Source organism: Leopardus geoffroyi, chromosome X, assembly GCF_018350155.1.
Source record: "Leopardus geoffroyi isolate Oge1 chromosome X, O.geoffroyi_Oge1_pat1.0, whole genome shotgun sequence".
Lineage (NCBI taxonomy): Eukaryota > Metazoa > Chordata > Mammalia > Carnivora > Felidae > Leopardus > Leopardus geoffroyi.
The window spans coordinates 52,890,940-52,912,492 of NC_059343.1; the positions used below are offsets into that span (position 1 = coordinate 52,890,940).

At 37.8% G+C, this 21,553-nt stretch overlaps 1 protein-coding gene across 2 annotated transcripts in view; it reads left to right on the forward strand.

Moving 5' to 3' along the window:
* ZC3H12B (zinc finger CCCH-type containing 12B) overlaps nucleotides 1-21,553 on the forward strand; it is a 468,310-nt gene that overhangs the window by 372,352 nt on the left and 74,405 nt on the right. The window contains exons 1-2 of one of the 2 annotated variants that reach the window (XM_045472213.1): nucleotides 11,801-11,982; nucleotides 13,809-14,573. In XM_045472213.1, the coding sequence (XP_045328169.1) occupies nucleotides 13,960-14,573 (614 nt within the window). In that variant the 5' untranslated portion in view covers nucleotides 11,801-11,982; nucleotides 13,809-13,959. Of the gene's footprint in view, nucleotides 1-11,800; nucleotides 11,983-13,808; nucleotides 14,574-21,553 lie in introns of those variants that run through there. The other variant, XM_045472211.1, reaches the window with a different exon arrangement.

The following is a 21,553-nucleotide window of genomic DNA, read 5'->3' on the forward strand; positions in this document are numbered from 1 at the left end:
GGTGCCTGGGTGGCTCAGTTGGTTGAGCATCCAACTTCAGCCAGGTCATGATCTCATGGTTCATGAGTTCGAAACCTGCATCAGGCTCTGTGCTAACAGCTCAGATCCTGGACCCTGCTTCAGACTTCCTCTCTCTCTCTGCTCCTCCCCCACTCACGCTCAGTCTCTCTCTATATAAAAAATAAATAAATATTTTTAAAAAATTAAAAAAAACTATAAGGCTAATTCCAAAGAAAAAGGAAAAAATAGAAAAAAAAGAAGGAAATATAAAAAGAAGGAAAACAAAAATAATTTAAAAAGCCTGATCCCCCCAAAAAACCAGAATAATAAATGAAAAACATTAAGGAGCTATGAGCTTGATTCCAAAAAAAAAAAACAGAAAAAGAAGGAAAAAAGCAAAACAAAGTTGTGAGTTGTCTATTGTTCTCTGGGGTCTGGTGGCTGTGCTAGTCTTGAGGAGAAGCTGGCTGCATTGGATCAGATTCTGTCTTGTCCCAGTAAATAGGTAGTTGCCAGGCACAGAGGGGCAAGATTTGGCATAAGTGGGCCCTGTCTCCACTGGGGGTCACTGTTTACTCTCTGAGGTCTCACCATGTTGGTCTTGAGAGGGAAAATGGCGCCATTCCAGTGTCTTATCCTCAGGCCAGGTATCTCAACCCCTGCTGTTCAAGCAGCCCTCAGAGAATAGCTGTGGAAGTCAGCTATCCTTGAACAAAAACTCTCCTGGGTTTTCTATTTGGCACACAGCTGGGATTCAAAACCCAAAGTTCTAAAGTTCCAGGCACAATGTGAATATGCTCCCCTCCTCCAGAGTCGAGCATCTCCACCCTGCTGATGGAAGGCTTTTGCTTCACCCCTCAGAGTTTTGTGTCCTTGGGTAGGCAATAAACCTTCTTCCAAATGTACTCCAAGAAGAGGACTATTTTCTCCCAAGTGCATCGTGAAGATCGCTACACCATGCTATGCAGTCTGGGGCTATCTCCCTCCTCCCCAGGAGTGTGTGTCACAGCTCTGCTCAGAGTTTGAACTACAAAATTTGTTTGCAAAAAAGAACTGTGATACATAGTACTTCTCACTTCCAAGTCTGTGGTCCAGAGAGGTTTTCCTCTTGTGCTAACTCAATACCACATTGTCTCAACTCATCTCTATTTCTCTCCCTTTTGTCTCTCCATGGAAAGGTTCCTTCCACTGTGTAGCACTACTGTTTTTATTTTCTTCTCTTCCAATTCACATCCATATACCTCGTACCTGCCAAGATGTCTCCTTCCAACTGTGGAGATCCTTCTGCCACTCTGCAGACTTATTTCCTGGGTGTTCCAAGTAATCTGACCTCAGTTCAGCTGAGTTTGAGGGATGAGGAAGTCACAGTCCCTCTTCTTCTATGCCATATTAACTCCTGAAACAGCAAAAGCAGTTCTAAATGGAAGGCCATAGAAAGATAGGCCTGCCTCAAGATGCAAGAACAATTTCACACAACCTAACCTTGCACTTAAAGGGTCCAGAAAAATAAACAACGTAGGAAGCCTGAAACCAGCAGAAGGAGGGAAATAAAGATTAGATTATAAATAAATAATATAGAAACTAAGAAGATCAAATGAAGATCAGTGAAACCAGGAGCTGGTTTTTACTGAAAAAAACAATAAAATGGATAAACCTCTACCCAGATTCATCAAGAAAAAAAAAGAGAAAGGACTCAAATAAGTACAATCACAAATGGGAGACGAGAAATAACAATAAACATCACAGAAATACAAATGAGTGTAAGAGAAGATTATAAAAAAAACCTTATATGCCAACAAATTGGAAAACCAAGAGGAAATGGATAAATTCCTAGAAACATATAAACCAGCAAAGCTGAAACAGGGAGAATATCAAACTTGAAAAGACTGATAACCAGAACAAAAATTGAATCAGTAATCACAGAACTCCAAAAACATAAAAGTGCAGGACCAAATGGCTTCGTGGGCAAATTCTTCCAAACATTTTAAGACTTAATATTTATTCTTCTCAAACTATTCCAAAAATTAGAAAAGGAACTAAAACTTCCAAATTCATTATATGAAGCCAGCCAGTATCTTGGTACCAAACCAGAGAGAGAGAGACCCCTACTAAATAGAACTACAGGTCAATATATTTGATAAACATAAATGCAAAAATCGTCTATAAAATACTAGCAAACGAAATCCCCACATGAATTTCAACTGATCTTTCTTTAGACCTTCTTTATATAGAAAGAAGAAATAGTATGTAACCCAAAATTTCCTTTTCCTTCTATAAGGTTGATCATTGGAAATGCTTTTTTATATGGACGATTAAATACAGTATTAATTAAGGTTACAGTTCCTAGTGTGTTTTTAGTTCACTTGGACACTGGGTTGTGTAGAGCAGGATGCTATACATGTGCTGTGGCTGTCTTTCCTAATGAAGTGAGTGGAGGTACAAGATCGGAGAATAATGAGCCTTAGTTCAAAAGCTAAGAGTAATGGGTCTTGAAATCAAATTGTGTATCTATTATGTTTGAAATCCTGGAGGGATAAATGGATAATGAATGTTGGGAAACTGTTACTTTTCTATAAACATTTTGTCTAAAGCTCCAACATCTGATGTGGGGACAAGGGACAAGAATTGAAGCCACTGAAATATGAATACCTTTGAAATGAAATTGAAAATTTTGAATAGCTCAGTTGTGCTTAACTCTGGCCGTGACAATTTTTGCTGTAACAAGCATCATATTGAGAATCCATTGAATATCAAAAAATTTGTAAAGAAAAAAATGATATTGTTTTAGAGGTGTGTAAGGACAGGCTGACAAACATGTTCTCATTGCTTGAGGAAAATCTCATTTTTACCAGCCACAGAAAATACATTTTTTTAAATTCTTATTTCTTTGCTGAGTATTACAACCTGTGAACCATCCAAGAACACATAAACAAGTCGGTGTAACTGGAGGTTGAAGAAGCAGTACAACAAGTCTTTATCTCCTTTATGATATAAGTGCTGTATGTAATTGATTTAACATAAAGGAAAATGGGAAGATTTGTATTTTAAATTTTATCATATTGCTTTCATGTGAACCTTTTTCATTTTGAGATTCAGTAAGGTTTCTAACTTCTTTCCCTCCCAAGCATTAAGAAATATAACACTTCAGACATAATAGGAAGATGGCGGCGTAGGAGGACCCTAGGCTCACCGCACGTCCTGCTGATCACTTAGATTCCACCTACACCTGCTTAAATAACCCAGAAAACCGCCAGAAGACTAGAAGAACAGAGTCTCCAGAGTCATGCGCAGACGAGAGACCCACAGAAGAGGGTAGAAAGGGCAGCAAGGCAGTGCGCACTACACGGACTGGCAGAAGGGAGCTGGGGAGGTGGGGCGGCCCACCAGCCAAGCAGAACCCCCAAGTCTGGCTTGCAAAAGCAGAGGGGCCGGACGGGGTGTGTTCTGACAGCAAGCGGGACTTGACATCTGGAAGGTTATAAGCTAACAGCTCTGCTCAGAGAATGGGAGGGCTCAAGGACAACAGGAGGGAGAGTTGTTGAGCCCCGGATGACAGAGCTCAGCTAGGCGGGGAACAAAGGCGCTCGCCAGCGCCATCTCCCGCGCCCATCACCCAGCCAAAATCCCAAAGGGAACTAGATCCTGCCAGGGAACTTGCTTGCACCACCCAAACACCCCACGCTGTGCTTCTGTGGATCCATCCCTCTGGCGGGTCTGACTCCCTCCCAGTGCCACAAGTCCCCTCCCAAAGAGGATCTCTGAAGGAAAAGAGAGCTGAGCCTGCCCCTCCCTCCCCTGTGCACCTTGCTGATCCACCCCAGCTAATACGCCAGATCCCCAGCATCACAAGCCTGGCAGTGTGCAAGTAGCCCAGACGGGCCACGCCACCCCACAGTGAATCCCGCCCCTAGGAGAGGGGAAGAGAAGGCACACACCAGTTTGACTGTGGCCCCAGTGGTGGGACAGGGGCAGACATCAAGTCTGACTGTGGCCCCGCCGACCAACGTAAGTTTTTCAAGACAGCACAGGGGAAGTGCCCCACAGTCCCGCACCACTCCAGGGACTATCCAAAATGATGAAACGGAAGAATTCCCCTCAAAAAAAACATCCAGGAAATAACAAAAGCTAATGAACTTGATCAAAAAGGATGTAAACAGTATAACAGAAAGTGCATTTAGAATAATAGTCATAAAATTAATCGCTGGGCTTGAAAACAGTATAGAGGACAGCAGAGAATCTCTTGCTACAGAGATCAAGGGACTAAGGAACAGCCAGGAGGAGCTAAAAAATGCTATCAATGAGCTGCAACATAAAATGGAAACAACCACGGCTCGGATTGAAGAGGCAGAGGAGAGAATAGGTGAACTAGAAGATAAAATTATGGAAAAAAAAGAAGCTGAGAAAAAGAGAGATAAAAAATACCAGGAGTATGAAGGGTAAATTAGAGAACTAAGTGATGCACTAAAGAGAAATAATATATGCGTAATTGGTATCCCAGAGGAGGAAGAGAGAGGGAAAGGTGCTGAAGGTGTACTTGGAGAAATAATAGCTGACAACATCCCTGATCTGGGGAAGGAAAAAGGCATTGAAATCAAAGAGGCACAGAGAACTCCCTTCAGACGTAAATTGAATTGATCTTCTGCACGACATATCATAGTGAAACTGGCAAAATACAAGGATAAGGAGAAAATTTTGAAAGCACCTAGAGATAAACGTGCTCTAACATAAAAAGGGAGACCTATAAGACTCGTGACTGATCTCTCTACTGAAACTTGGCAGGCCAGAAAGGAATGGCAGGAGATCTTCAATGTGATGAACAGAAACAAAAATATGCAGCCAAGAATCCTTTATCCAGCAAGTCTGTCATTTAGAGTAGAAGGAGAGATAAAGGTCTTCCCAAACAAACAAAAACAGAAGGAACTCATCACCACTAAACCAGCCCTACAAGAGATCCTAAGGGGAATCCTGTGAGACAAAGTACCAGAGACATCGCTACAAGCATGAAACCTATGGACATCACAATGACTCTAAACCCATATCTTTCTATAGTAACACTGAATTTAAATGCACTAAATGCGCCAACCAAAAGACATAGGGTATCAGAATGGATAAAAAAAACAAGACCCATCTATTTGCTATCTATAAGAGACTCATTTTAGACCTGAGGACACCTTCAGAAGAAGAGAGTGAGGGGATGGTGAACTATTTATCATGCCACTGGAAATCAAAAGAAAGCTGGAGTAGCCATACTTGTATCAGACAAACTAGACTTTAAATTCAAGGCTGTAACAAGAGATGAAGAAGGGCATTATATAATAATCACAGGGTCCATCCATCAGGAATACCTAACAATTATAAATGTCTATGCACCGAATACGGGAGCCCCCAAATTATAAAACAATTACTCACAAACATAAGCAACCTTCTTGATAAGAATGTGGTAATTGCAGGAGACTTTAACACTCCACTTACAGAAATGGATAGATCATCTAGACACACGGTCAATAAAGAAACAAGGGCCCTGAATGAGACATTGGGTCAGATGGACTTGACAGATCTATTTAGAACTCTGCATCCCAAAGCAACAGAATATACTTTCTTCTCGAGTGCACATGGAACATTCTCCAAGATAGATCACATACTGGGTCACAAAACAGCCCTTCCTAAGTATACAAGTATTGAGATCATACCATGCATACTTTCAGACCACAATGCTCTGAAGCTTGAAATCAACCACAAGAAAAAGTCTGGAAAACCTCCAAAAGCATGGAGGTTAAAGAACACCCTACTAAAGAATGAATGGGTCAACCAGGCAATTAGAGAAGAAATTAAAAAATATATGGAAACAAATGAAAATGAAAATACAACAATCCAAACGCTTTGGGATGCAGCAAAGGCAGTCCTGAGAGGAAAATACATTGCAATCCAGGCCTATCTCAAGAAACAAAAAAAATCCCAAATACAAAATCTAACAGCACACCTAATGGAAATAGAAGCAGAACAGCCAAGACAACCTAAATCCAGCAGAAGAAGAGATATAATGAAGATCAGAGCAGAAATAAACAATGTAGAATCTAAAACACTGTAGAGCAGATCAAGGAAACCAAGAGTTGGTTTTTTGAAAAAATAAACAAAATTGATAAACCTTTAGCCAGGCTTCTCAAAAAGAAAGGGGAGATGACCCAAATAGATAAAATCATGAATGAAAATGGAATGATTAGAACCAATCCCTCAGAGATACAAGCAAGTATCAGGGAATACTATGAAAAATTACATGCCAACAAACTGGGCAACATGGAAGAAATGGACAAATTCCTATACACCCACACGTTTCCAAAACTCAATCAGGAGGAAATAGAAAGCTTGAACAGACCCATAACCGGTGAAGAAATTGAATCAGTCATCAAAAATCTCCGAACAAATAAGAGTCCAGGACCAGATGGCTTCCCAGGGGAGTTCTACCAGACATTTAAAGCAGAGATAATACCTATCCTTCACAAGCTATTCAAAAAATAGAAAGAGAAGGAAAACTTCCAGACGCATTTTATAAAGCCAGTGTTACTTTGATTCCTAAACCAGACAGAGACCCAGTAATAAAAGAGAACTACAGGCCAATATCCCTGATGAATATGGATGCAAAAATTCTCAATAAGATACTAGCAAATCGAATTCAACAGCATATAAAAAGAATGATTCACCATGATCAAGTGGGATTCAGTCCTGGGCTTCAGAGCTGGTACAACATTTGCAAAACGATCAATGGGATACATCATATTAATAAAAGAAAAGATAAGAACCATATGATCCTGTCAATCGATGCAGAATAGGCATTTGCCAAAATTCAGCACCGTTTCTTATTAAAAACCGTCGAGAAAGTCGGGATAGAAGGAACATACTTAAAGATCATAAAAGCCATTTTTGAAAAGTCCACAGCTAACATCATCCTCAGTGGGGAAAAACTGAGAGCTTTTTCCCTCAGATCAGGAACACGACAGGGATGTCCACTCTCACCGCTGTTGTTTCACATACTGTTGGAAGTTCTAGCATCAGCAATCAGACAACAAAAGGAAATCAAAGGCATCAAAATTGGCAAAGATGAAGTTAAGTTTTTGCAGGTGACATATTATACATGGAAAATCCAGTAGACTCCACCAAAAGTCTGCTAGAACTGATACATAAATTTAGCAAAGTTTCAGGATACAAAATCAATGTACAGAAATCAGTTGCATTCTTGTACACTAACAATGAAGCAACAGAAAGACAACTAAAGAAACTGATCCCATTCACAATTGCACCAAGAAGCATAAAATACCTAGGAATAAATCTAACCAAAGATGTAAAAGATCTGTATGCTGAAAACTATAGAAAGTTTATGAAGGAAACTGAAGAAGATATATAGAAATGGAAAAACATTCCGTGCTTATGGATTGGAAGAATAAAAATTGTTAAAATGTCAATACTACCCAAAACTATCTACACATTCAATGCAGTCCCAATAAAAATGGCACCAGCATTATTCTCAAAGCATAGAAGAAGCAGTCCTAATATTCATATGGAACCACAAAAGGCCCCGAATAGCCAAAGTAATTCTGAAGAAGAAGACCAAAGCAGGAGGCATCACAATCCCAGACTTTAGCCTCTACTACAAAGCTGTCATCATCAAGACAGCATGGGATTGGCACAAAAACAGACACACAAACCAATGGAATAGAATAGAAACCCCAGAACTAGACCCACAAACGTATGGCCAACTCATCTTTGACAACGCAGGAAAGAACGTCCAATGGAAAAAAGACAGTCTCTTTAACAAATGGTGCTGGGAGAACTGCACAGCAACATGCAGAAGGTTGATACTAGACCACTTTCTGACACCATTCACAAAAATAAACTCAAAATGGATAAAGGACCTGAATGTGAGACAGGAATCCATCAAAACCCAGAGGAGAAAGCAGGAAAAGACCTCTCTGACCTCAGCCGTAGCAATCTCTTACTCGACACATCCCCAAAGGCAAGGGAATTAAAAGCAAAAATGAACTACTGGGACCTTATGAAGATAAAAAGCTTCTGCACAGCAAAGGAAACAACCAACAAAACCAAAAGGCAACCAACGGAATGGGAAAAGATATTTGCAAATGATATATTGGACAAAGGGCTAGTATCCAAAATGTATGAAGAGCTCACCAAACTCCACACCCGAAAAACAACCCAGTGAAGAAATGGCAGAAAACATGAATAGACACTTCTCTAAAGAAGACATCCGGATGGCCAACAGGCACATGAAAAGATGTTCAACGTCGCCCCTCATCAGGGAAATACAAATCAAAACCACACTCAGATATCACCTCACGCCAGTCAGAGTGGCCAAAATGAACAAATCAGGAGACTATAGATGCTGGAGAGGATGTGGAGAAACGGGAACCCTCTTGCACTGTTGGTGGGAATGCAAACTGGTGCAGCCACTCTGGAAAACAGTGTGGAGGTTCCTCAGAAAATTAAAAATAGACCTACCCTATGACCCAGCAATAGCACTGCTAGGAATTTACCCAAGGGATACAGCAGTACTGATGCATAGGGGCACATGTACCCCAATGTTTATAGCAGCACTCTCAACAATAGCCAAATTATGGAAAGAGCCTAAATGTCCATCAGCTGATGAATGGATAAAGAAATTGTGGTCTATATACACAATGGAGTACTACGTGGTAATGAGAGAGAATGAAATATGGCCCTTTGTAGCAACATGGATGGAACTGGAGAGTGTTATGCTAAGTGAAATAAGGCATACAGAGAAAGATAGATACCATATGTTTTCACTCTTATGTGGATCCTGAGAAACTTAACAGAAACCCATGGGGGATGGGAAGGGGAAAAAAAGTAAAAGAGGTTAGAGTGGGAGAGAGCCAAAGCATAAGAGACTCTTAAAAACTGAGAGCAAACTGAGGGTTGATGGGTGGTGGGCGGGAGGGGAGGGTGGGTGATGGGCATTGAGGAGGGCACCTTTTGGGATGAGCACTGGGTGTTGTATGGAAACCAATCTGACAATAAATTTCATATGTTGAAAAAATAAATTAAAAAAAAAAGAAATATCACTCTTCATGTTTCCCTCTGATGTTTATGTAACTTCTTTAACTGATAAGCTTAACATAGGGAATTGAAAAGTGATATATATATATATATATATATATATATATGTCACAACAATCCAAATTTGGGTTATGCAGGTAATTATGTAGCTCTGTTGGCTGAGAGCCTGTTGCCCTTAGGGAACTCTAATAGGCAATGTAAATGTAAATATTTGTTATATTTTATTGTTATTATTACTAAAGTTTTATAAGTAGTATTTTCCATTTTTAAGTAAAATATGATGCCTTGATACAGTATAGATTTAGATTTGTTCTCTTTAAAGCTAATTCTCAATACAGTGTTACGGTTCAAAGGTTAGAAACCAAGAAAAGATCTGAATATTATGATGACTGAAATATGGCCACTTCTCAATTTTCTAGACCCTACCAAAATCCTGCCTAGTAGATGACTTTTGATATCCTTTTTTTAGGATGCTTATTATGAAAAAAATATACTGCTAGAAGGGAAAGAGAAGGGTAGTTGCTTAACTAGGTGTCCCTAAGTCTGTTTTAAAACATGCCTCCCAGTGTACAGATAATGCCTTCACAAATAATAAAGGACTTATTCCATTTAGCATAATACCGTCCAGTTTCATTCACATTGTTGCAAATGGCAGGATTTCATTCTTATTGCCAAGTAGTATTCCACTGTATATATAAGCCACATCTTCTTTATCTGTTAATCAGTTGATGGACATTTGGGCTATTTCCATAATTTGGCTATTGTTGAAAGTGTTGCTATAAACATTGGGTTTACAAGTGCCCCTATGAATAAGCACTCCTGTATCCTTTGGATAAATTCCTAGTAGCGCTATTGCTGGGTAATAGGTTATTTCTATTTTTGATTTTTTGAGGAAACTTCACACTGTGTTCCAGAGAGGCTGCGCCAGTTTGCATTCCCACCCACTCATATGTGGAACTTGAGAAACTTAAGAGAAGACCATGGGGGAATGAAAGGGGAAAAATAGTTTTAAACAGAAAGGGAGGCAAACCATAAGAGACTCTTAAATGCAGAGAACGAACTGAGGATGATTGGGGGTGGGGGAGAGGGGAAAATGGGTGATAGGCATTGAGGAGGGCACTTGTTGGGATGAGCACTGCGTGTTGTACATAAGTGATTAATCACGGGAATCTATCCCCAAAACCAAGAGCACACTGTACACTGTATGTTAGCTAACTTGACAATAAATTATATGTAAAAAATAATAATAAAGTGGCTTAGCCACATGTAGATCATTTAGAATTTAATATTTTCTTCTTGACTTGGCTATTGCTTGGACAGCTCTGTCCTACACGGCTATTGAGCTTTTTTGCACATTTCCAGTGGTTTTGGCTCTGTAGACATGGCAAGATGTTTCTGTCTCCATACACGGTGTTGTTTGGCAGATTTTGGAAAAGATGGAGTTTGTAGTACAACTTGAATATTTATCTTGGGAAATTGCTTTACCTGAATGCAATAGAAATAAACTTTATTTCATAATAAAAAGATGGGAAGGAGGAGATGAATGAAGAAAGTAGAGTAGCAGACTGAATGGGAAGAAGACTTTTTTTTCTTCTTGGTAATTCATTAAGGTCAATGTTGGCAATTTTTGCCTGCATATATTTGTCTACTCTTTTTAGATTCAAATGCAACTTTGCAGTCATTTGCTTAATCATATTTTTAAGTGAACTATAGGCAAACTCTGTACTTGTAACACATTGTTATCTGGTGTCAAAGTTCTTGACTTCTTAAAACAAACTATATCCAGTCCTACAAGTTCATCTGACTAGTAAGATTTTCAAAAGTATGTCATTCTTTAATGCATTCATTTGTAAATTTTTCAATTAATAACAATAAAAAATAATCTTTTCAACACCTTTAATAAGTAGCAGCTAGAACCTTATCTTTGAAATTTTTTCCCTACTTACTTTCATTTTGGGGCAAAAGTAACCATTTTCCTTTATCCATCCTCAATGCTTTCATTTATCACTCCTCACCAGTAATATTAGGCATTAGGTGTTGACAAAGGTACAATGTCATATTAATGTTTATACATTTATAATTTTAAAAACTCGTTCCTGCCAAGAAAATTGTTACTCTTCCCTCTAAGTTTCAACTGATAACTCCTTATATTATTAACATTTATTCACTTATCACAGTTTGTAAGTATAAATTATATAATTATTTTATTATTATCTATCTCCACTTCCCACCATCACCACTGTAAGAACATTGAGATCAGAATCCATGTCTTTTTTTTTTTATATCCCCAGCTCCTGTTTCCTGGCACATAGTCAACACTAAGTGAATGTTTATTAATTATTAGTCGGAAAATTACTTCAAATATTATATACTTCTTGAATTTTTTCCTAATCACTATAACCATCACCCCTATCTCTGACTCCACTGACAGAATTTAACATTTCCTCCTTTGTATGTCAACGGAAATTTTCAAGTAACTTGAAGGATCAGCCATGTATTCAGGTTTGCCTTGGATATACCTAATTTATGCCTAATGTTCTGACATAATTATTAGTAATGTTCTTTTTATTCTCAAAAGTATCCCAGTGATCATATTCTATAGAATTGTTTTTAACACTTCCTAGAGCCATATATAGCCAATCTTTATTAGCTTACAAGTTCTTTGAGGACAGGATAAATTCTATTTTTTTGTTTTGCTTTTTTCCTAGACCTAGGGCTTATTTCAGTGTCTGGCACTCAATGACTGTTCTTTTGAATGAAAAACGTTATTTACATCTTTGCCTCAAGAAGTTTCTGTTGTTCAAGAAAAAAAAAAAAAAACACATGACACCACACATGCACAGGTTTAAGGACAATCAATATTTTTCTTAAAAATCTTCTTGCTTAAGACTTTGAAAGGTAAATCAAATTTATGTTTGCTAAGTCATTTATTTCTCTTCTGCTTTATGTTATTTGAGTAGAAAATTTTCATAATAAAAACTAGTAATTGCAGTGAGGATTTTTTGTGCTGTGAGATTTTCCTTGAGTTTAAATTTGCTATTGTATATGTACATGAACTTGGTAAATGTGCTCACATCAATGTTAACTTGGACAAAGCAAAAGATAATAGAAAAGGGGGGGAAATTCTATAGTTCATTAGCTAGGAATAGTCAAACTGATCTATAGGTACCTCTCATTTGCCAATAAAATATACAGTTGATCTTATAAACAGTTGTTTTTAAGCGACTTTTGAGATTTAAATAAATGCAAGATGAAAATCTCAATGTCCTATGTGGTGAAAATCTCAATGTCTTACGTGCACTAGAAATTATTTTGAAGAGAATAAGATATAAGTCAGATAATAAAATGGAATTTTAAAGGAAATAGACTTCAAAGTTCAAATAACAGATTAATGGAGAAGTGAAAGTGAAATGGATGTCTAAGTATTGGCTAATTCATTAAGGGAAATTTTTTAAGACACAAGAGGTAGTGTAATCATTATAGAAGTCACATGCTGCCTGAATGTCAGTTCTGAGATGGCAATTCTGTGTGCATATAAAATTTCCAAATGTGACTTTCCTAAAGCAAACATGCAGCTATCCGTATTATTCTTAGAACTATTAGTACCTTCTTCCTGTTTGTATAAACAGTACTAAAGTGTAACTAAAGTGTAGCCCTAGTACATTGGTTACATAAATAGTGTTGTTTTAGATTAGTGAACTGCTGCTACCTGAAGAGCTTTTCAGTGCTCACACATCTACTACCTTGCCTTATTGACAGCCTCCCTTAAAACAACAGCAACAACAAAAATCCTTTGATGGTGTCTGTTGCACCCTTTACATATATTGAGAACCTACTGTGTTCTGTTCACTTTTCTAAACACTTTCCTTACTCATCTTACATAATCTTTACCCTGTGAGGTAAGTATCAGTATTCTCATTCTATATTTGAGGAAACCAAGGCTCAGACTGAGAAAAAACACCTTGCCTAAGTTAGAACTCAAACTTGTGGGGACAATTGAGGTAGGTGAGAGGAGGAGTTCAGAAATAAAATTGTCCTTAATTCTCTTCGGTAACAGATATTATTTTAAAATGTTTTGGTTTATTGTGCAAACTGACTTTTTACAATACAATAAATACAATTACAATAAATGAAATAGGCTGCAGATACAATTCATAAGTGTACACAGACCCTTTAAAAAAATCTGGAGTGCATCTACCTACTTATCACCTTTTACCTACTTCAATTTCTTGAAAGCAATTTTAATGGTTTTCTAGTCTCCCTAGTAGAAAGAGTCTCTGATCTCTTGCAACGAATGGTGCTAGAGATGTTGTGCTTTTCAGGAATGGAACTGCACTTTAGCAAGAGGGATCTAGTGTGAAATCTGGAAATCTCTCAGAAAGGAGAAGAGAAAGTCCTTTTAAGGATTTATATATTCCTACACCTTGTTGAAATGCCATGTTTGCCTTTCACAAAGTTGTGATAATAAGTTAACTTTAGTGTGATTTATTTTGTGTGTGAATGGGGGGTGATTATAGCACAATTGCTACCATTGAAATTTTTATGCCTATAATTATTAAAGAATTAGAGTATATATCTTTTTGTTATAAGGTGAGTCCAATCATTTAAAGTACAAAAACAAAATGTCATACAGTGTGTAGTTTCTTAAAAAGAAACCTGTGCGTTCTTAAATGCCTTTCCAGAATGTTACTAAACATGATTGTGTTATGTGTGTTTATTTGTAGGGACTGGTAACATCTGAACATACCAAACCAAACAGGCAAAGACTTTCACCATCACTACCACCACATTTTACTACAAAGGAATATAACTGTATGTGGATTCCAAGCAGGCTAAAAAGAAAAAGAGCTGATTAGACTTCAGACTGCCCACTGAATGGGGATGACGGCCACAGCTGCAGTGGGGACATCAAAAATGGAGAAGAGTTCCTCCAAGGAAGAGAAACAACAATCTAAGCAGGACAGGATGGAGCAGAGCAATGCTGATTCTGAAGAGTGGATGAACTCTGAGAATGAACCTGAACAGATGAGCCTTAAGAACAGTAACAATGACAATAGCTACAGATCTGGGGATGCTCAGTTGAAAAAAAAGGATATTCCCGCCAAGCCACACCGTCAGCTCTTTAGATCACCCTGCTTAGATCATCCAAGCTTCTCCCAGAGCAGCATTCTACAGGATAGGAAGCTTGACTTGGAAAAAGAATACCAAGCCAAGATGGATTTTGCTCTAAAGCTGGGCTATGCAGAGGCACAGATTCAATCAGTATTGAACAAGCTGGGCCCAGAATCACTTATTAATGATGTATTGGCAGAGCTCGTCAGGCTTGGGAACAAAGGCGATTCAGAAGGGCAGGCCAGTTTGAGTTTGTTAGCACCTAGGGGTCCCAGCTCTAGAGAGATTGCAAGCCCTGAACTGTCTCTTGAAGATGAAATAGACAACAGTGAAAATTTGAGGCCAGTTGTCATAGATGGAAGTAATGTGGCAATGAGGTAAGCATATCATATTTTCAATCTTTAAAAACAAAACAAAACAAAACAAAACATCCCTGAGCTCATAAAAATCATCTCCCTTTGCAAAGCACTATGGGAGGCTCTTGGCTGTGGTCTGCAGCTTATGCTCCTGTAGGTGGAGAGAGGCTAAAATGATCTTGCCTTGGCCTTTTCTCTCTCCCTTGGAATTGTTGCCATTTGTGTTCAGGTACTCTGAAAGCAGCTGAGACATCAGTGATGCTTCAGTAGAGACATCATTCAGCCTTTGTCCTGGGGTACCTTCTCCAACCTCTGCTTGCCTAGACCAATCATCCTGAGAGTGCTGTTTTTATAATTTCACTTGGGGGCTTACTTGGGAGCTTACAGTGACTCCCAATTGCGATTCTACCAAATTTGGATCCCTTTGCCTGGCTTTTTGATATGACACTTCTCTCCTCCCATTTGGTTGTAGCTCAGTCTTTTGAATAGTCTCCATGTAAATTATGATGATTTCTACACCGCTGCTTGTGTTCATGTCATTCCCAAACCTAGGAGTAACCTCGTCCTTATCTTCATACCTATCAAGATGCACTGCCTTCACTGACACCATCCTAGCTCTTTTAATCCCAATGATTATCTCTGAGCTATAATAACTATGATAGGTTGAGTAATATCCCCCTAAAGATGTTCACATCCTAATCCCTGGAATCTGTGAATAGGTTATTTTACATGGTAAAAGGAACTTTGCAGGTATGATTAAGTTAAGAATTTGAGATAGGTAAGATTATCCTGGGTTATCAAGGTGGACTCACTGTAATTACAAAGGTCCTTATAAAAGGAAGGGAGGCAACAGGATAAGAATGAATTGTAGGAGGGATGCCTGGGTGGTTCAGTCAGTTAATCATCCAACTTTTGCTTAGGTCATCATCTCATGTTTAGTGGGTTCAAGCCCCACATCAGTCTCTGTCCTGACATCTCAGAGCCTGGAGTCTGCTTTGGATTCTGTATCTCCCTCTCTTTCTGCCCCTCCCTGTCTCTCTCTCTCTCTCTCTTTCAAAAATAAGCATCAAAAAATTTAAATAAAGAAAATTATTTTTTAATGGGTAGTAGGAGATGCAATGACATAAACAAGAGAATGGGTGGTGTAAGAAAGAGGCCATGAGCCAAGGAATGTGGGAAGCCTCCAGAAACTGAAAACGGCAAGGAAAGAGATTCTCTCCTGAAGAGACAACATAGCCTTGTCAACATTTTGATTTTAGAATTCTGACTTCTTGAACTAAACACAAATAAATTGGTGTTATTTTAAGACACTTAATATATGGTAATTTGTTATAGCAGCAATAGGAAAGTAATACATAACCAAGAGTCCCTTCATACTTTATTCCATATTTTCTCACATAATTTTTTAATTCATGTCAGAGATCTTTAGGAATTCCTTCTTTTTTCTTTTTCAAAAGCATAAATGAACTATTTAGACTTCATCAAAATAAAAACCTTCTTCTGTTTCTAAAATGAATTGCCATTCAGCTCTGGCTTAAAATTCCCGATAATCAGGAGCCTGTTTCCTATGAGTCTATCATTCCTTGATGAACTCAATGGAGTCTTAGACTGTACACAATCAGAACAAAAGTAAGAAGCCTTAGACTAGCAAGATTTTCATTTGATTATCCAATTCTCTTTGAGGACAAGGGCCTTATTTTATGCTTCCCTTGTTTTCCCCACAGTATGTAGCACACTATTGGATGCTCCTATAGAGATACAAAGGGAGCAGGAATAGGACAAGTCTTATCAACGATACCATTGTTGTATGTAGGAGTTACTTAGCAGGCTATCTTGATGTATATTTTAGTATATAGTTCTATTTAATCCTCACAGCAACTTTATTTTACAGATGAGAAAAACAGAGCTCAGGAAGGTTAAATGGCTTTCTTGAGGTCATTTGATAAAGCTAGTAAGTAGCAAAGTGAGAATTTGAACTTAAGTCCTCTGGCTTCAAATAAATGAAATGAAACTAAATTTTAAAAATATATGTTTTTTTAAAAATATGTGTTTAAAAATGTGTTTGTTCTCTTTTTTTTCAAGTTTTTATTTAAATTCAAGTTAGTTAGCATAGAGTGTAGTACTAGTTTCAGATGTAGAGTTTAGTGATTCATCACTTACATACAACACCCAGTGTTCATCACTGCAAGTGCCAGGTAGTTTTGCATATGTAATTTAATCCACGCTAAAACGTCTACAAGAACAGACTAATTTGGTTAATTTTTGCACATGAGGAGACTCAGGTTCAGAGAGGTTGAGTAACTGCCCAAGGTTATACAAGTAATGAATGACAATGTTTGCATTAAAACCTGAATCTGACTTCAATGCTTTTTTGACAATAAAATGCAATAATATGTGACTATTAGTGTTATTAAGAATATTTGGTATTCCTCCTGGTAGCAGGAAATACCCTTACACATTTCCTTTTTCAAACTTTTAATTATGACAGCTTCATCACAAGGTGGGTAAAGCAAGCTAGACTTCTCCCCTGTTTTACTGAAGGAAAACTAGAAGCATAGTCACAAGAAAGTTAAATGGCTTGTACACAGTACTAAAGTAATCAGAATGATGCAAAGGGCCAGTGAAAAGCAGAGGGTGATTTCTATGTTCAAAGGCCAATGGTTACTCTGATCTTCTAATAGGCATAAACTAATTTTTGAAGGGAAGAGGCATGGGATCTGCCAAACTCAATATCTTACCAGACTAGACCACCCCAAACACCTTAGATTGGACTGGTTTTCCAAGGCCTACACTTCTTTAAGTATTTTGTGTTTTGGATGTGGGGATGATAAGAGCCCAAGACTTCGTTGAAGACTTTGGCTTCATGGTGATATAAGACCTTCCTTATCTTTCGACTTGAAGGATTACTGATTATAAAAGACACTGTAGTATTGTTCTTGTGCTTTTTAAGGAATACTGAATAGATTAATAGCCAAGGTAATTCTTTTCAGCATATCTAGTCTATGCCAGTAGCAAACTGTAATACTGATAGGAAGATGAGATTTTGTCTTTTGTTGGAGTTGCTTTGCAAAGTTAAAGATGTCTTACAATTTAAAGAAAGAAAAAAGAAAAAAAAAGCAGCACTCAACCATATTTTTAGGAGTATATAAACATAGTGTATAGTAGAACCCCTGATTTTCTAAAATTGCCAGCTGTGCCCTTGTTAGCATCTCTTTCCTTTTCTGACTAGGTTAGTTACTGTTGAGTCCCATTTATTCTGCAGTCACATTTCACATAGTCAAAGTTCAGTGCCATAGTCTGCTTATGAATTTGTTAGTGCTATTAATATAAACTTGGTTTATTTCCCATTGCTTAGCTGTAACTTTATCATGAGATTTATACTTCTTAAACTACATATTAACATCTATTTTTCTTCAGCATATTATATGAGCCTGCATTGAACTCATGATGTTTTGCTTGTCATCTAACATTAACATTTACGGTAGTGGTGTACCTGTGATTCACCCACTGGTGAATAGCATATATCAATATGCTAAGATCCTAAAATATATGTTCATTCTGAGAGCTTCCTCCTTTGGAAAGAAAAATCTATTTCAGAGGAATTAAGGAATGTCAAATGCAAATGCTGCCATATTCTTTAAGTTTGAGAGAAACCCAAGTACTTAAACCCTACAAAAAGGGCAGAAGGAGATGCCAGTGATGAATCTGCTAGGCAGAATTTGGCTTGGAATCTGGATCATAATACGTATCTAAACCAGTTTACAAAACAAAGTGAGATATACTGTCACCAAGAGACACTTGGTGACTTGCAGGTCTATACTGTTAGATTCCATTTAGATAGGCTTTTAGGTCTTACTTTTTAAATTGCAAAATAATACTTTGTGGTTTTAGGCTATAACAGGTGATCTTACAAGAATCATTCTATGTTACACAATTCTTTTCTTTTATGCATTTCTCAAATATTTATCGAGCACTAAACTTTGTGTACTGGGCCCTTATGTAGGACATCACTGCCACCTTCACAAATGTTGAAATTGAATTCTGATTCCTACTGGACATTTGGTACACTTCCTGGAATGCTCCAGTGGAATATTTTCAATGGCATGCTGTAGACATTTTACATTTTTTAACATTATAATTCTCAGTATGTTAAAAATTTATACCAGAATACAGATGTATCAAAATATTAATAATGTTGTCTCTGGAAGGTAGTAAAACAATAAAAATGTAAAGAAAAATTTATATTTTTTGTATTTTCCACATTTTACATTATAAATATATATTACTCTTAAAATGAGGAAAGATATTTAATTGAATAATTGACATACTAATTGTATTAGTTTCATATGTACAACATAATGATTTGATACTTACATTGAGAAGTGATCACCACAATAAGCCTAATTACCATCTGTCATCCTACAAAGTTGTTACAACATTATTCACTATATTCTTTATGCTATACATTATATTCTCATGTCTTATTTATTTTATAACTGGAATATGTAACTGTTAATCCCCTTCACTTCTTTTGTCCATCCCCTACCCACCCACCCCTCTAGAAACCATCAATTTGTTCTATCAGCCAGTTTCTATTTTTTTTATTTGTTCATTTGTTATGTTTCTTTAGATTTTGCATATAAGTGAAACCATATGGTATTTATCTTTCTCTGTCTTATTTATTTCATTTATCATAATACCTTCTGGTTCATCCATGTTGTCACAAATAGCAAGATTTAACTTTTTTATGGCTGAGTTATATTCCAGTCTCTCTCTCTCTCTCTCTCTCTCTCTCTCTCTCTGTCTCTCATTCTGTGTGTGTGTGTGTGTGTGTATCACATCTTTATGCATTCATCTTTTGATGGACACTTAGGTTACTTCCATGTCTTGCTTGTTGTAAATAATGCTGCGATCAACATAGGGGTACACATGTCTTTTTGAATTAGTGTTTTCATTTTCTTTGGGTAAATACCCATAGAATTACTGGATTGTATAGTATTTCTTTTTTTTTCTCTTTTCTTTTCTTTAAGTTATTTATTTATTTATTTATTTTGAGAGAGAAAGTGACAGCACGGATAGGGGAAGGGCAGAAAGAGAGGAAGAAAGAGAAAATCTCAAGCAGGCTCAATGTTATCAGCCAGGAGCCTGAGGCAGAGCTCCACCTTACCAACCATGAGATGATGAGTTGACCCATAATCCAGAGTCAGACTCTTAACGTACTGAGCAAGCCGGGCACTTTGGATTTTATGGTATTTCTAATTTTAATTTTTTGAGAAACTGCCATACCGTTATCTATAGTAGTTGCCCCAATTTACATTTCTACAAATAGTGCACAAGTTTTTTTCTTCTCTACATCTTTATCAACACTTGATATTTCTTGTTTTTTAGACACTAGCCATTCTAACTGGTGTGAAGTGATATTTCATTGTGGTTTTGATTTGCATATCCTTGATGACCAGTGATGTAGAGCAATTTTTTTTAGGCCTCTGTTGGCCATCTTGATATTGTTCAAAAAATGTCTATTCAGGTCATTTTGTAATCAAATTGTTGGGTTTTTTTAGCATTGAGTTCTATGAGTTTTTTTAATATATTTTGGACATTAACCACTTACTACATATATCATTTGCAAATAACTTCTTCCATTCAGTATGTTACATTTTTATTTTGTTGAAAGTTTCCTTCACTGTGGAATAATTGTTTTTTTTTCAGTTTGATGTAGTCCCAATTATTTATTTTTGCTTTGTTTCTCTTACCTAATAAGACAGATCTATAAAAGTATAGCTAAAGCCTATCAAGAGTTTACTGCCAATGTTTTCTTTCAGGAATTTAATGGATTCAGGTATTTTATTTAGATCATTAATCCATTATTTTATTTTATTTTATTTTATTTTATATTATTTTATTATTTTATTTTTTTTATTTTTTTAAATTCCCTTATAGTTAACATACAGTGTTATATTAATTTCAAGTGTACAATATAGTGATTCAACAATTGCATGCATCACCCATTGCTCATCAGGACAAGTGCATCTGATAATCCCCATCACCTATTTCACCACCCCCCCCCACCTTCCCTCTGGTAACCATCTGTTCTCTATAGTTAAGAGTTTGTTTCTTGGTTTGTATAACTTTCTTTTTATTCCATTGTTCTTTTTTTTTTGTTTCTTAACTTTCCCATTTAAGTGAAACCATGGCATTTATCTTTCTCTGACTTATTTCACTTAGCATTAAACTCTTTAGGACTGGGGAAGATGGCGGTATAGGAGGACACTGGGCTCACTGCGTCCTGCTGATCACTTAGATTCCACCCACATCTGCCTAAATACCCCAGAAAAACACCAGAAGACTAGCAGGACAGACTCTCCAGAGCCAAGACTAGACAAAGGCCCATAGAAGAGGGTATGAAGAGCAGAGAGGTGGTGTGTGCTACACAGACTGGTGGCAGGGAGCCGGGGCAGTGGAGGGACAGCCCACCCGGCAAGGCAGAGCCCCTGCGTCTGGCTTACAAAATCAGAGAGGCCAGACTGCGTGAGTTCTGACAGCCAGAGGGACTTAACATCTGGAATATTATAAGTCAATAGCTATGCCCAAAAACGGGAGAGCTAGAGGACAATGGGAGGGAGAGTTGTTGAGCCCAGGAAGACAGAGCTCAGCTTGGCAGGGAACAAAGGCACTGGGAAACACCATCTCCCTCGCCCATCCCCCAGCTAAAATCCCAAAGGGAACCAGTTCCCATCATAGAACTTGCTTGCACCTCGCAAACACCCAATGCTGTGCTTCTGTGGATCCATCCCTCCGATGGGTCTGCCTCCCTCCCGGTGCCACAGGGCGCCTCCAGAAGCTGACCACCAAAGGCAAAGTGATCTAACCCTACCCATTCCACCCCTGTGCACCTTGCGGATCCACCCTGGCCAATACGCCGGATTCCATCAAAGCAGCACCACAAGCCTGCAGTGTGCAAGTAGCCCACACAGGGACCACACCACTCCACAATGAGTCCT